The sequence below is a fragment of the Coturnix japonica genome, chromosome 1, assembly GCF_001577835.2.
Source record: "Coturnix japonica isolate 7356 chromosome 1, Coturnix japonica 2.1, whole genome shotgun sequence".
Lineage (NCBI taxonomy): Eukaryota > Metazoa > Chordata > Aves > Galliformes > Phasianidae > Coturnix > Coturnix japonica.
This window is the reverse complement of record NC_029516.1, coordinates 109,194,897-109,208,700: the sequence shown is the minus strand read 5'-3', so window position 1 is coordinate 109,208,700 and position 13,804 is coordinate 109,194,897. Positions and strand designations below refer to the sequence as shown.

The following is a 13,804-nucleotide window of genomic DNA, read 5'->3' as shown; positions in this document are numbered from 1 at the left end:
ATATTTCCCAACTGTGGAATGTCAGCCTGGGGAAAGGCTGTCCTTCCACAGCAGCTTTTTCTGTGCCTCGTGCAGCTGCATGCTTACTACCAGTAATTTACAGGTTAAGTCCAGACTTCATGCCAGCTCACACTGAGGACCACACAGAGCTAAGCTCAGACACTTTGTGCCCGAAGCAGCACTCCCATCCGACCGCAGCCCACCTACCCCATCCCTGGAGGCGCTCAAGGACAGGTTGGACGGGGCCCTGGGCAGCCTGAGCTGGTGGGCGGCAGCCCTGCCCACGGCAGGATTTGGAGCTCGATTTGGTTCCTTCCAACCAAAGCCATTCTATGACTCTGTGATTCCCTACACAGCTTCCCAGAGGGCGGCTCCACGCGTGGGACCACGGAACACCCCGTGCTGGACGGGACACCCGAGGATCCCCGAGTCCCGTCTCCCCACCCCAAACCCCAGCACTCCTGAGCTGCGGGATGCCCCAGGGCTCTTCCCGAGGCTCAGGGCTGCGGGGCTGGAGGTGGCTTCCACCGCTGCCCGCGGCTCCGGCTCCAGAGGTGCTGCGGTCTCTCCGACGCCTCCTGGCGGCGGCCCCGGCCCGCCCCCGCCCCCGCCCCGCCGCCTCGCTCCTCCTCGCGGCCGCGGGATTCCTCTCGCCGGGTTTTCGGGCCGCCCCTTCACACCCGCCGCCGGAGCGGGACGGCGCGGCGTGCGGGCGAGGGAAGGAGGGAGAGAAGGAGAGAGGGAGGCGGCGCGGATGCTCCCCGGCTCCCCGCGGCGGCAGCGGCGGATGCTCGGCGGCCGGCGGCAGCGCAGGAGCTCGGCGCGTAGCCGGAGCCCGGCGATGGGCGGCCGCGCGTGAGGGCGGCGGGGCAAGGGAGCAGCGATCCCGGCGAGCGAGCCCCGCTCCGAGGGCTCGGCCATGCCGTTCGCCAAGCGGACGGTGGAGCCGCAGCGGCTGTGCCGGCGGCAGCACGCCGCTTCCGTGCTGGATGAGAACCGGAGCGCGGAGCCGCCGCCGCGGGACCCGCCGCCGGAGGAGCCGGGGGCGACGGGCGAGGGAGCGCAGGCGGCCGGCGGCGAGAGAGAGGCGGCGGTGCTGATGGTGCTGGACCTGTGCGCGGTCAGCAACGTGGCCCTGTCGCGGATCCTCCGGCAGCTCTCCGACGTGGCCCGGCACGCCTGCACCCTTTTCCAAGAGGTCGAGGCTGACATCCAGGGCACCCACCGCCGCGTCCGGGCGCTGCACGGCCGCATCGCCGGCCTCCAGGGGGCCGTGCGCGGCCTCGACCCCAAGCAGGAGGCAGTGCGTGAGTACCGCGGCTCGGGGCGGGCGGGCACCGGGCACGGCACGCCGGGCGGAGCTGGGGGCTCCCGGAGGGGAGCGGAGCCCGTGGGAAGGGGCCGGGGGCGCGGGTCGGGTCGGTGGGTGCCGCCGAGCGCCGCCGCGCCGCCGGCGAGAGGGATGATGTCAGTGGTTTGTGCCTTACATAAGGAGCGGCTGCCCGGCTCTCTGGGCGCATCTTCTGTAGCCGGGGAGGGGTCCGAGGCCGCTCTGCGGGAGCCCGGGAGGCGTCTGAAGGAGCAGCCAGCCCCGTCCCCGAGGTTTTCTCTGTTTGCTGCCGGTCCCCTTCCCGGGCACGTCTGCCTTTCCCTTAGACGTGTCTCTGACTTTCCGGTGGAGATGGGAAGCTCTGAAGTAGAAATAATCAAAGCGCCGCGTCTTTATCCAGTTTTCATAGCCATATAAAATAAGGAAGTTTGGTTCATGACTTCGTTGTGTTTAAAGAGCAGCCCGACTAGCCGGGGAGGCGGGAAGAGGAGGGGAAGGAAAGGATGAGGGCAATGGGCGACTTCTGTTCTGAGCAATAAGTGCTTAAATCCTGCTGCCTCTCCACCCGAGCCATAAAAGCGGTGACAGGCTGCGCAGTCCTATCTGCTGCGTTCTGCTGAACATGGCTTGTGTTTACAGCAGCGTAATGATTCTGTGCTCTCACTGACGCATACGCTTCCCAAGTGCTCCCGAGTGTTTTCTCATAGGTAGAGCTGCGTACTGGAGGTGAGGAGTAGCAGGGATCGCTGCTGATCCTGCCCTCATCGTATCTGCCTTAGAAACAGCAATGGTTTTGGTAGAGAATTTGGCTCGGGTTTTGCTTTTTTTGCTGCTCCCCTCACAATCCCGTCTGAAGATGAAGGGAGACGAATTTACACTGGAGTAAGGGAGAGCGCTCCTTCCTCTCATCGCTTTCCATGGATGTGTCATTTTAAAAAGAGAAATGTGCTCTGCACTCCCTTTCGGGAGCGGCGTGCGATAGAAGTAACTCCTCTAGGGTCAGTGGAGCCGAACCCATTAACACCATCGAGCCTTAAGCGTTCAGAGGTATTTAAATAGGATACTTGGCAGCTGGCACGGTGACTTTACTCGGGAGGTGTTCAATACATCAACTCCAGCTCAGCCTGACGGAGGCTGCCTGTAGTTTCAGGACTGGGGTGCAGTCAGAGCAGAGTGCCGGGCTGTGATTGGGAACTGCGGGGAGCGGGAGGGCCGGCGGTGTGCTGAGGGAACGGGCTGGGAAATAGAACTCCTCGGGTCTCGTTCTCGTTTGATCTGAGTAGCTGTGCCCATACATTCGTGTAAGTGAGAGCTGAGCCGAGCCTTTCTAATCCGCACGGCTTTTTTTCTTTGTGGATTGTGCAAGCGCAGCTTGTTTTCAAATCACAGTGCAGAACCTTGATATTACAGCGCAGTTATGTCGCGTGCTTAATTAGAGAGTTTGGCTTTTCCCCTATGATGATAAACGCAGGATCTGCCTCTTCGTGATTCTTTCTCTCTTTGAGCCCTCCTTAGGAGGGGAGAGACTTACGGCCATGACCCCCCTCCCGGCTGCCTTCCGATCCTCCTCTCTCCCTGCACACAGCATGCGTGGTGCAGTGCCGCCGGCAGGGCTGCAGATGTCCCCGGGTCTGGTGACCGAGGGCTCCGCTCAGCTCTGTCTCCAGCGCTGTTTGCTCTCCAGGGGTGTGCATCCTGCCCGCATCTCACAGCTGCTTGCAAGCACAGCACCCAGTCTTCTCCAGCCCTAGGCTGCACATGCTTTTGGCAGGAACGGCTCTGTCCCCATCCAATGGGCATGGGTAAAATGCTTCTTTGCGTGCTTCTGGATGCTACATCTGAACATCTCAGCTGAGACCTGGAGCTGAGCTGTACTGTTATCCTCCAAATCCATTCCCACCCGCAGCACCTCCTGCTGGCCCGCAGACCACTCAGCATTCCCAAGGGCCAGATCCAACAGCCCCTCAGGAAGCTGCACATACTTGCGGTAGTGTATAATGGTAGTGTGCATTTTCTTTTCTGGGCTGACACCTCCTCCATTGTTACTTTCAGTAAGACTGTGCTCATGTTTGTTTTAGACATGCTGTGCCTCATAGTCAATTTCTGACAGTGTTTCACTCAATACATGGCACCCAGTTATAGTATCATTAAGGTTGGAAAAACCCTCTAAGAGGGTGTCTCATCACACCACGCCCACTAATCACATCCCTCAGAGCCACATCTACATGTTTCTTGAAGACCTCCAGGGATGCTGATTCCACCACCTCCCTGGGCAGCCTGTCCTCATCACTCTTTCAGAGGAGACATTTTTCCTAATATCCAATCTGAATCTGCCCTGATGAGACTTAAGGCCTTTCCCTCCAGTCTAATTGCTGTTACCTGAGAGAAGAGGCCAACTTCTGCCTCACTGCAAGCCCCTTTGTTCTCATCAAAGCAACAGCAAGAACAGGTGCCTACAGGTCTGCCCAGGACCACTAGCCTCACAGCCTGGTCATGCAGTCTAAATGCTACATCTGAGGCTAACTCAAAACCAGCTGGAGATTTGGGCTTTGCAACATGGAATAAATTGGCACTGGTTATGTACCTGCTGAACATGGGATGGTTGTGCTGAACTTGCTGTGCAGCAGTAGCCAGGGGTGCTGGGCTGCTTGATGTATACACTGAGGTGCTGTGTGCTGGCATATGAGCAGAACAGCTGTGCAGCCCAGCCATGTATTTTTTAAGTACAGGCTTAAAACAACCAGGCTATCTCAGCACAGCTAGACATTCTTGATGTAACACCAACTGCAGCATGGTGGTTTGAGAATAATGCTACTAGACATGCCCTAGATATGGAGCTATGACATTTGAAGGCCTTTTTCTCCATGCTTCATGAGCCAGCTGGGTTCTGAATTTCCCTCGTGATGAAGGGGTGACCTGGGTGAGGAAAAGGAATGCTGGAATGCTGGGCAGACCCATCAGGGGAGCTCCTAGAGCCAGTGGTTATGCCTTATCCTGCTCCAGTCTTGGGTAGTTGCAGGCATGATAGGGGAAAGGATCAGGAAGGTGCTCCCTTGAAAACAACAGTGGCGTGTTTTACATTGGAAGTTATTTATTGCTGCATTTAAATGTTGAGTTCAGGGACTATTAAAAGCACATCAAAATGAACTGATTACAGCATGCTTCTACTAATACTTATCACTACAGCTGTCATTTTCATGAGGCCTTTCCATTCTCAGCTTTGTTGCTATTGAGGTGGTAGAGATTTGCAAGCCTGGATATTCTTTGCTTTAAGAGAGCTGCCTGAACTGCTGTGCTGAGCTGCTGCTCAAGGTTTTTACCTATGTGTTGCTCTCTTGTTTTAGCCACTGTTCAGAAAGTGCATTTGGAAGATCTTGTTAGACACAATAGGGACGGACTGTGGGCAGTCATGGGCAGGTCATCTTCAAAAACACCGTGTCTCTCTCTCCTGCCTTCCCACATGCTGCTGATCCTTTCATCTTTGATACAAGCCTCTGGACAGTTAGTGCTTTGCAAATACAAGTCTTTTCCCACCCTCCAATTGGAAGAGAAACAAGAGTGAGAAATGTTTTCCTGCTCAGCTCATGAACAAACTGCTTTGCCCTTCTGCCAGTCTAAGTTCTTTGCTGCTTTTCATCATGATCGGCTCCAGGCCCTGCTTCTAAAGCAGAACCATGTGGGAGTAAAATGATTGTTGTCAATCTTGCTGTTGCTTAGAGTTTTCTTATTAACAGCAAGAGAAATGAGCGGTGTGATATTAGTTTCATAATCTTGGTGGCACAAGAACTGCTGGATTTCAGTGCAGGCTTGTGACTGAGTGTCTCTTTGTATTTGGAATGATGATTTCTCAGTCCAGGGAACTACAGATCTGGTGGTCTAAATGTCTTACTTTACAGAGACAGATGATGTTAGCCCTCTCGTTTTCTGAATAATCAATGTGACCAGAAAGCAGGTTCTTAAAGCCCTAGTTAACAAGATCCTGTTTGCACCCTGGCATCCTTGAGAATTCCATGCATTCCAGGCTTTCTTTTGTAAGCATCATTGTGTTACCAGAAGCAAATATTTCTAAAAGCAGTGCCCTTTCCAGCAGTTGTCTTATAAAAAACTTCATTGCACCTCTTCTCTGTTCCTGATTTTCCTATATGCTTGCATTTAGTGATACAGCTGCGTAGCAGCGTGGATATCCCCTATATTACTTTCTTCATCAGATGTCCCCTATACCTTTTTCCTCTTTACGGATGTGACAGTACTGAGGTAAAACAGACAGCTGTGAACTGCTCCGCTCCATTATTATTTTAGACTGTGCATTAATTTATTCTGTTTCATTGAAACCAGTTAGTGGAAACATCCTGGATAGTTTCACTTTTGCTTTTGGTCTGTTTCAATGGGCTTTCTAGATGGTTGTTTTCTTTTGGGGGCTGATTTGGTTTTTCATTTTTTTTATTTATGCACCATTATAATGCTCTCCTGTTTGGGTTTTGAACACTGCAGGGATATATTTAATCAGTTGTGAGGTTTCCATGTATCTTCTGCTGCAGCTCTACCATGTTCACAAAACATACATTGGATGCAAAGCTCAGCAGATAATGCCTCTCCTCCTCCTCAGCTTGCAGCACTGAAACCTCAGTTGCTTCTGAACCTAGAACCCTGCACCCCCATGCTTCTGTTTCAGGACCTGATTACACTGTGAGGCCATTCTAGAGTTGCAAGTGCTTGCAGAGATCTTCTGGAAGGTATGTAGGTCTTGAAGAGCAGGTGCCCTATTGGAAGAATAAGCCATCAGGTGCAAGTTGTGTAGATGAATGCTATACTTAATCCCAGCTTCGAAATATCCCAGGGAATCCTTAGTGCAGTTTCCATTGCGTAGATTTTCTATCATGTGGAGGCACAACTGTAGACTCCACAGTTCAGATACATTTGTACTAACAGGTCTCTGATACTGCTGGCAACAAATGATGACATGTTTCTACCTTCCCTTAACTCTGCGTTAAAGAGTTATATGCATATTTGTGCATTGTAGTGCATAAGTATTTCTAGGTGTAAACTTGGTTACGCTTAAAAATAGACTTTAATGTAGTTTGGGGACGTGAGGCACAAGAACGTATTCACAGCTCTCTTTGTATATTGCATATAAATTGGTAAATCCTCATAGGGCACATAACAAAACCTCCAAAGAAAAAGAGTTGTATGTTAGATGCAGCAATCAGTCATCTTCAGCTTTGTGTCCGAATTGAATAACACAGCCTCTTAATTTGTCCTCTTGGAAGTGCAGGAAGGCTTTGTTTGCTGTTTTTTGTCAGGTGTGCATTCTTTGGTTTTGTGCTTGTTGTTGCTTATTTGTTTGTTTTATACAATTCTCTGATGTACTTAATGCAAATAAAACAAGTTGTGAGCATGTGAAAATTGGAAAACTGCCTCAGTGCTTGGCTTCTTCGCAATGCAGAGGGCTGATGTCAAGTAAGCCCACCCTGCAGGAGCAGGAGGCCAAACCATTGGTTTTCCTGTTTACCTTTTGCTACTGTTGCAACAACAAAGAAGTATAGGAAGAAAAACCTGCTCAGTTCAGAATCCCATTTGTACCGTGCCCATCACATTAGAAAGAGTGCCACCATCTAGGAAGATTCCTTATCTTTGTTTACAGAATAGTGATGGAAGACCTGATACGGGAGAGCACAACCCTGAAGAGCCTGAGGTCAAGAGATTTTTTTTCACCCATTTAGTATGTGATAGAATGTAAGGGGAAGAAGTTTGTCAGGTTGCTTTGGCAGAGACACAGTGTTTTCAAAGTGCTGTTTGGTGCCTTCAGTCATGTTGACTTGTGTAAAGCAGACTCGCCTTTTTGCAGATAAAAGCAAAGGGTAAAATCCTTTGTCTTGTATCAGTGGGACAGCTCTGAGAACTCAGTGCTCAGAGAGACTAACTAACCTTTATCTGTATAACCTGGTAACAGTTAAATAGCAAGCAGCTGTGGTTTTCCTCTGAAGCCATTCCCTGTTAAATAGATGTAAATCTTTAGGAATTTTGCTGAATCTCATTACTCAGTCCTCCTCTTGCATAGTACCGAAGAGCTTTACGTGTTCTGTAGTTATTTTTCATCCTATAAACAATACTTAAATTGGTGCAGCAGGTTTGAAGTGAATGCTTAATTAGAGAGCCTTCTAGACATAGATCTAATGTCCAAAGACATGCAAAGCTGGACTGCCATTTCACTGCAGCTATATTGCTATGTAGTATCATAGCCATTAATGGGACTTTTGTCTGGCTCACACTCAATAGACAAACAAGGAGCTCCAGTGAGTTTATTAGAAATCCAGGTAGAAATAACACAACTCCTTTAAGGCCAATGAGATTATCCAGGAGTAAGACTGCAGAGAAAATGAAATCAGGTAAGAGACCTATACTTACTGTGGATTTGGTGACAAAATATCCTGCAACCCTCTTAAACCTCTGTGCTTCTGTTGAAGATCTTTTGTAATTTAATGTATGCGTTTGTATGGAGACATGAGATGAGTGTTTGATGAAACCAATGGTGTCATTCCTACTTCTGGTCAGTTCCCCTGCTGATACAAGAGAGATTTGGAGATTAAGAAGTAAGTGGATCCTTATAGCTTCCTGAGGACACGGAAAGGTCATTCACCTGTTCATTCACGTACATAAAAGATGGTAGTTTCCCTCTATGAACGATGAAGGGCCTGGAGTGTTTCCAAAAAGCTACCGCATAATTCTCAAATGTCCTTGGACAGAGAGAAGCATTTGAGGGGAGGAAATACAAACAATCAGGCATAATGGTGCCAACTCAACTGCTCTTCTGGTTCGGCAGAAGCAAGTCTTGTTGACAATTCTTCAGTAGGTTTGCTTGTTCTCTGTCTTAAATTTCAAGGATCAGATTATGACAGGTCTGGCACAGATATGAAAAGGTGGGGAGAAAACATGGCACAGTCCAGCCGCAGTCTCTCCTTATCCTATTAAGAACGGCTGCTGAAAGGCAGATTGGGCTCTTTCTCTCTCCAAGCTGGATAGCAAAGCAGACCTGGCTGTTTGAAAAGCCCCTAATCTGACACATTTCCTTCACACATGCCTAAATGTATTGTACCCAAATCAGAGGCCCACAGGGAACTCTTAAAAGCAGTATTACGATGTCCAAAGTGGAAAAAAATATGACCAGCTCATGAGAATAATGCACTCTTGCATTTTGAAAGCATTGCTGCGCAGCTGTGTGGTCTTCTGAGTCAGAGAACTGGGATTTTCAAAAGCTGTTCTTTCCAATCGCTTGGCATCTCCACATAATCGGAGTCTGACATCAGACTCTCCGCTGGAACTACTTGAGCTATTAGGCTGTGAAGAGCAGAAGCCTTCTGTGTTACTGAGTGTGCGTGTGGGGGGGAGTTTTTTCACTTCCTTTGATGTATTAGCATCAAGAGAGGGAGTCTTAGCTTCATTCCTAATTGCTTCTCGTCTTTGAATTTATATACCAATATGTAACTAACTGCAAAGGGAGATAGCAGAATTTATAAAAAGTTCAAAAAGGCAGGGCTTAGAGCATGATTCAAATAAAAGATAGCGTACAGCGTGTGCTGTTTTTAGCTGAAGTATCTCCCCAGAATTCTTCCCGTTTACATTTTCATTATATCTAACCGCTTCTAATGTGCCGCTCAGTTGAACAACAGACATGTTTTTAGGGTAGATTTTATAGTAGATATACACCCACTGTGTTCTTAACTTGAGTCTTCAGATTGCAGTATCTGCATTGGACAATCTTTTCTTATACCTTCTTGGCTGAAGGCAGGAAGAAAGCAGGAGTGATGGAACCTAATTAAGCCTGTGGCTTAATTACATCAGGACTTGTATGCTTGAAATGCTGCTAGATTCAATGGGAGCTGTGTGGCACTGCCATGTCAAGTCCCAGCAGAGAATGGCTATTTTTTTTTCCCTTTAATTATTATTATTTTTATAGGATCACTATAATTCTTACAAGGCTGCCATGGTTTTCACTCTCTTTACAGCTGGACTTTGAACTACAGCAGCTCAGGCTGAGTCCCTGAGAAAGTTTGAAGGAGCTTGTTTGCTCGAGTATACACGTGATTAAGGAGAACGAGCATAGAGTGGTGTGTTTGTGCTATAAATATGCATAGCTTGCTCTGGCCTCTACAGTTTTTCCTCTGCCTTCTCTGATTGTTTTTGTATTTATTTATTTATTTTTGTTAGCTTGTTGTTGTTTGAAAAGGCCCTTAAGTTGCTCTGGAGGAAGGGCGTGTTGAGGGGAAAAGGCCCTGATCCTCAGAGCCATGTGTAATTTTCTGTGGCTGCAGAATCAGGACATTTTGAGAGATGAATTATGTGGGGTACACTGAAAAATTCCTTGCATTGCACAGAATTTGGATTGCTATGATAAGGAGTGATTTAAGTGAAATGAGAGATTAGTTATGATTAAATACTTATCACTCAAATCTGAGTGGGTCCCAAGAAAGGGTACTCCCCAGCTCCATCTCCCCTAACCCTTCTAAGATTTGTTGCTGACTTGGAGGAAGAAGAGGGCCAGTTCTTGGCATAGACATGGCCCTGTCTTTGCTGAAGAGGTTTTTGGTGAAGTGTTGTATGAGGGAGGATAGACAAAAGTGGTAAAGTGATTCCTCAAAAATGAATGAGTATATCAAGGACTGACCACTGATTTTCATCTTATCCTGGAAGCTACTTGGCTCAGCACAGCTCAAGTTTTGAAGGCAAGCATCCTTTTCTTTTTTTCCTTTTCCCCTCCTCCTTGTTCTCCTGGCTTTCCTGTAGACCATCAGTTATAACATCATTTTATGGGCTCTTGTCCTGGCATGCTTAAGATAGCCTGTTTTCTCTCCTGGATTCACTCTTTCCCCCAGGTCAAGTATTGCTGCAGCAACCTGTAGTCTTGGTCAGCACAGCAGATTGCCTGAAGTCTTGCACAGAGTTAGCACAACAAAGCTAAATTTTCCCTGTGGGGTGGATTATTCTGACAATGCCATTTTTAACCTGTTTTCTTACTGAAACAGTAGCACACTCTGTGCATGTATAGCAGGGGAGTAGGTAGAGATACCTATGTATCTCACACCAGCCCTTTAGAAACTTTATATCTGTTATTCAACTACAATCTCAACTACATTGCCACAGGGTAGGAATCATAAAAGAGGCTGACAGGTAAAGGAGAGAACAGGCTATTACTGCTGCATTTGAAGGAAGGGCTTGTTCTTTATTAGACACTAGAAAATCCACTGGGGAAAGAATCCCATATAAATGCTCCAAACCAATAAAAAAAAAAGTGCTCCAGTTGGAGCTCAGATTTTATTCAATATGAAAGTCAGTCCTTTGCATGACATAAAAGCTGGAGAAAACCAGGCTTCATTAGTTCCGCTGCTTGTGGAACTGCTTGTTCGTGTTTCTTGTTCCCCTCTAGAATTACTGATGATGTCTTTGCAATTTTAGGGGAAAAAAAAACTTATGCCTTGAATGACTTTCCTTTTAGGACGTCCTATACTTTGTTCTTTATTTTTTTTTTTAAAGAGGGATGCACCTATGTCTTTACCCTCTGTCTTATCACTGAAAGAAACCCCCTCTCATCGTAAGAATGAACAGTATTAATTTTTATAGCTGTGGTTTATTCTCCATTGATTATCTTTAATGTGGTACTGTCTTGTTCAGTTAATAAACTACTGATAACCTGCTAAGATTTAATTAACCTCTCTTCCCCCAAACATAACCTGCTTTTAATAGATGTTATAAATGCATTCATTATGGCTGGCTCATTAAAATCACTGCTATAAGTTCCTTTACTTTGAAATTGCACTCTGGCTGAAGTATATTCTTTGGCAATCATCTTGTCATTGCTCTGCTAGTAGCCTAAAGTATGTACCACTAGTTCATGATTTCAGCAATATTTTTTTTTGCCTCTGTTATGTCTACCACAAACTTGATTCCACCTCAGTGCTGAGACAGAAGGTGGGTAAGCTGTGTTCTGGATAGCATCCTCCTGATGAAGAACTCATAGGCTTACCTGAAGATCTGCTGTTATCTCTCTGTCACTGCTAGGACATGGCTGCTCAGCTGTTAGTCAGCACCTGGAGCCTGTGAGCCATCCCTTTTTAAGCACAATTGGTCAGAGCAACACTGGTTGGGATGTAGGTGTCTCCAGTTCCACTCTTGCTCACTGCTGGGCCAGCTGACATGCTGAGGGCAAGGCTGAGGGCTGCATGTGTGGGACTGCCCAAGCACAGTGCAGTTTGTATGACATATCATAGAATCATAGAATATCCCAGGTTGGAAGGGACCACAAGGAGCATGGGGTCCAACCCCTGGCTCTGCACAGCACCACCTGAAATCAAACCCTATGACTGAGTGTGTTGATCAAATACTCCCTGAACTCTGGCAGCTCAAGTCCATGCCCACTGCCTTGGAGAGCCTCTTCTCTGCACTGAACAAACTAAGGGACCTCAGCTGCTTCCTATCTGTCTTCACTTTTAGACCATTTAGACCCATCACCATCTTTGTAGTCTTGAATACAGCCCTGACACACCTGCTGTCTGCCAGCAATGCCACCATCCCCATACAGCAGATCAGTATGGTGGTGATAAGATAGCTGTACTCTGTGGTGTGTGGTTACATTGCACCAGGCACTTGTTGTGCTGGAGAAGTTCCATGCTGTGGTGCTCTGGGCCTAATCCATTTGCCTGGGAGGCAAGCCAGGATTGCAGCCCTGACTGGGGGTCAGCTGCAGAAGATGAGAAGAGAGAGGCCAAAGCTCAGAGGCCTGGCTGAGAGGAGAGTGAGCTGGGCCAGGCCTAACAGCATCTTACTTAAGATTTGAAATTTCATCAGGAAGCTTTCTTGGTAGTGTATGTGATGAAATACTGGCACAGGCTGCCCAGAGAGGTTGTGTAGTCACCTCCTTGGAGATCTCTGAGAGCCTTCTGAACATGATTCTGGTACCCTGCTCTGGGTGTCCCTGCTGGGGCCTGATGGACCCAGAGGTACCTTCCTACCTCAGCCATCCTGTCATTCTATGACTGAGCTGCCAGACCCGTGCTTGTGATCCTTGCTTATGCTTTACTGTCTGCTTAAAGTATATTTACAACCCAGGCTATTTACCCAGCTTACACTGTAGGCATTTTAAGGACCTCTGTCAATACATGCAAAATTCACTGGGTAATTCTCTATCAGGTCCAAAGATAAAATAATCTGCCTACAAAATAGAGTGGAAATAACCTCTGTTTGAAGAGCGCTGGGTCTGCAAGTGAATGAATGGGTTACAGCTACCTTCCACAGCTATAATGTGGCTATTCATTTATGAAATTGTCCAAGTGGAACTTAACACAAATTATTAATGTAGATTAGAAGTATTTTTCATTTATCTGCTTGTTCCTAAGTGCTGTGCTGAAGAACCCAGCAGAATGGCAATTTGTTAAAGGAAATGAGAGGAAAATGCAAAATATTGCAGTTCAGAGTGATTTTTTTTTTCTTCTTCTTTCTTTTCTTTCTGGATTTGGACTTCCTGATTGGCTGTAGGTCTGACTTGATGAGCAACAGTTTGGACTGTGAGACTAAGGGATTCTGCTGCCATAAGAAAGACGAGTGTGCCCACCTTCATGCAGACCTTTTTTAACAGTAGTTGAGATAGAACAGGTTTGGACAGTATTTCCTTCCTCAAAATTTTGTGTGTCAGTGGAAGAGAAATGCCTTTTTATATATCATAGAATCATAGAATTACCCAGGTTGGGAAAGACCTTGAAGATCATCAAGTCCAACTGCAGCCTAACCATAGTAGCCTAACTCTAACAACCCTCTGCTAAATCATATCCCTGAGCACCACATCACAGAGGTAAAAGATAAACAAATATCAATGGAAATGCTGGGCCAGATAACATTGGTCATTAAGCCTAGAAAAGCTTAACAGAGGTGAGAAGAAATTCTGCAGCTATATCAGCAGCAATATGCTGAAAACAGAGGGAAATATCCATTAATATAGTTCCTATGACAAAGTTAGCAATTGAAGGTAATTGATATGTCTTGTTCTTTCTCTCTTCAACTTTGTGTCTTCATCCAAAAGCACCCTGCAGTTCCTCCTTCTCCCTTCCCTCTCCAACTGGAAGGTTAGTCTTGCCTTGAGGAATTGTGGTGGTACTGATAGAAAATCTTCTACTGGATGTTGTGGGCGATCATACCCCAGAAGTGGGGTATATTTTCCTAGAGTCTGTGGGAAAGATGCTGTTTTATTGTCCTTGTTATTCTGACTTGCAGGAGTAAAGGCTTTGCTTTTGAATTGCCTCTGCTAAATTACATGGAGGAATGAAAAATAACAAATACAGAAAACCTCAGCTTAGTTCATGAAATTAATCCTTCCAAGAGAACAGATGTGGAAGTGAAAGGTAAAGTGATGCGAGTCTACAGTGTAGTTTGCAGAATCTCTGAGGGAGTGTTTTATACTCATATTTACTGTTGCACGGAAAAAGTCCA

General features: G+C 47.1%; 1 protein-coding gene across 3 annotated transcripts in view; it reads left to right on the top strand.

Annotated features, from left to right (window-relative positions):
* Positions 1–703: 703 nt before the first annotated feature.
* The window catches only part of NHS (NHS actin remodeling regulator), a 236,338-nt gene continuing 223,237 nt past the window's right edge, over positions 704–13,804 (top strand). The window contains exon 1 of one of the 3 annotated variants that reach the window (XM_015885999.2): positions 704–1,307. In XM_015885999.2, coding sequence (XP_015741485.1) covers positions 920–1,307 — 388 coding nt within the window. In that variant the 5' untranslated portion in view covers positions 704–919. The remainder of the gene's footprint in view (positions 1,308–13,804) is intronic. The other 2 variants (XM_015885992.2, XM_015885997.2) reach the window with 2 other exon arrangements.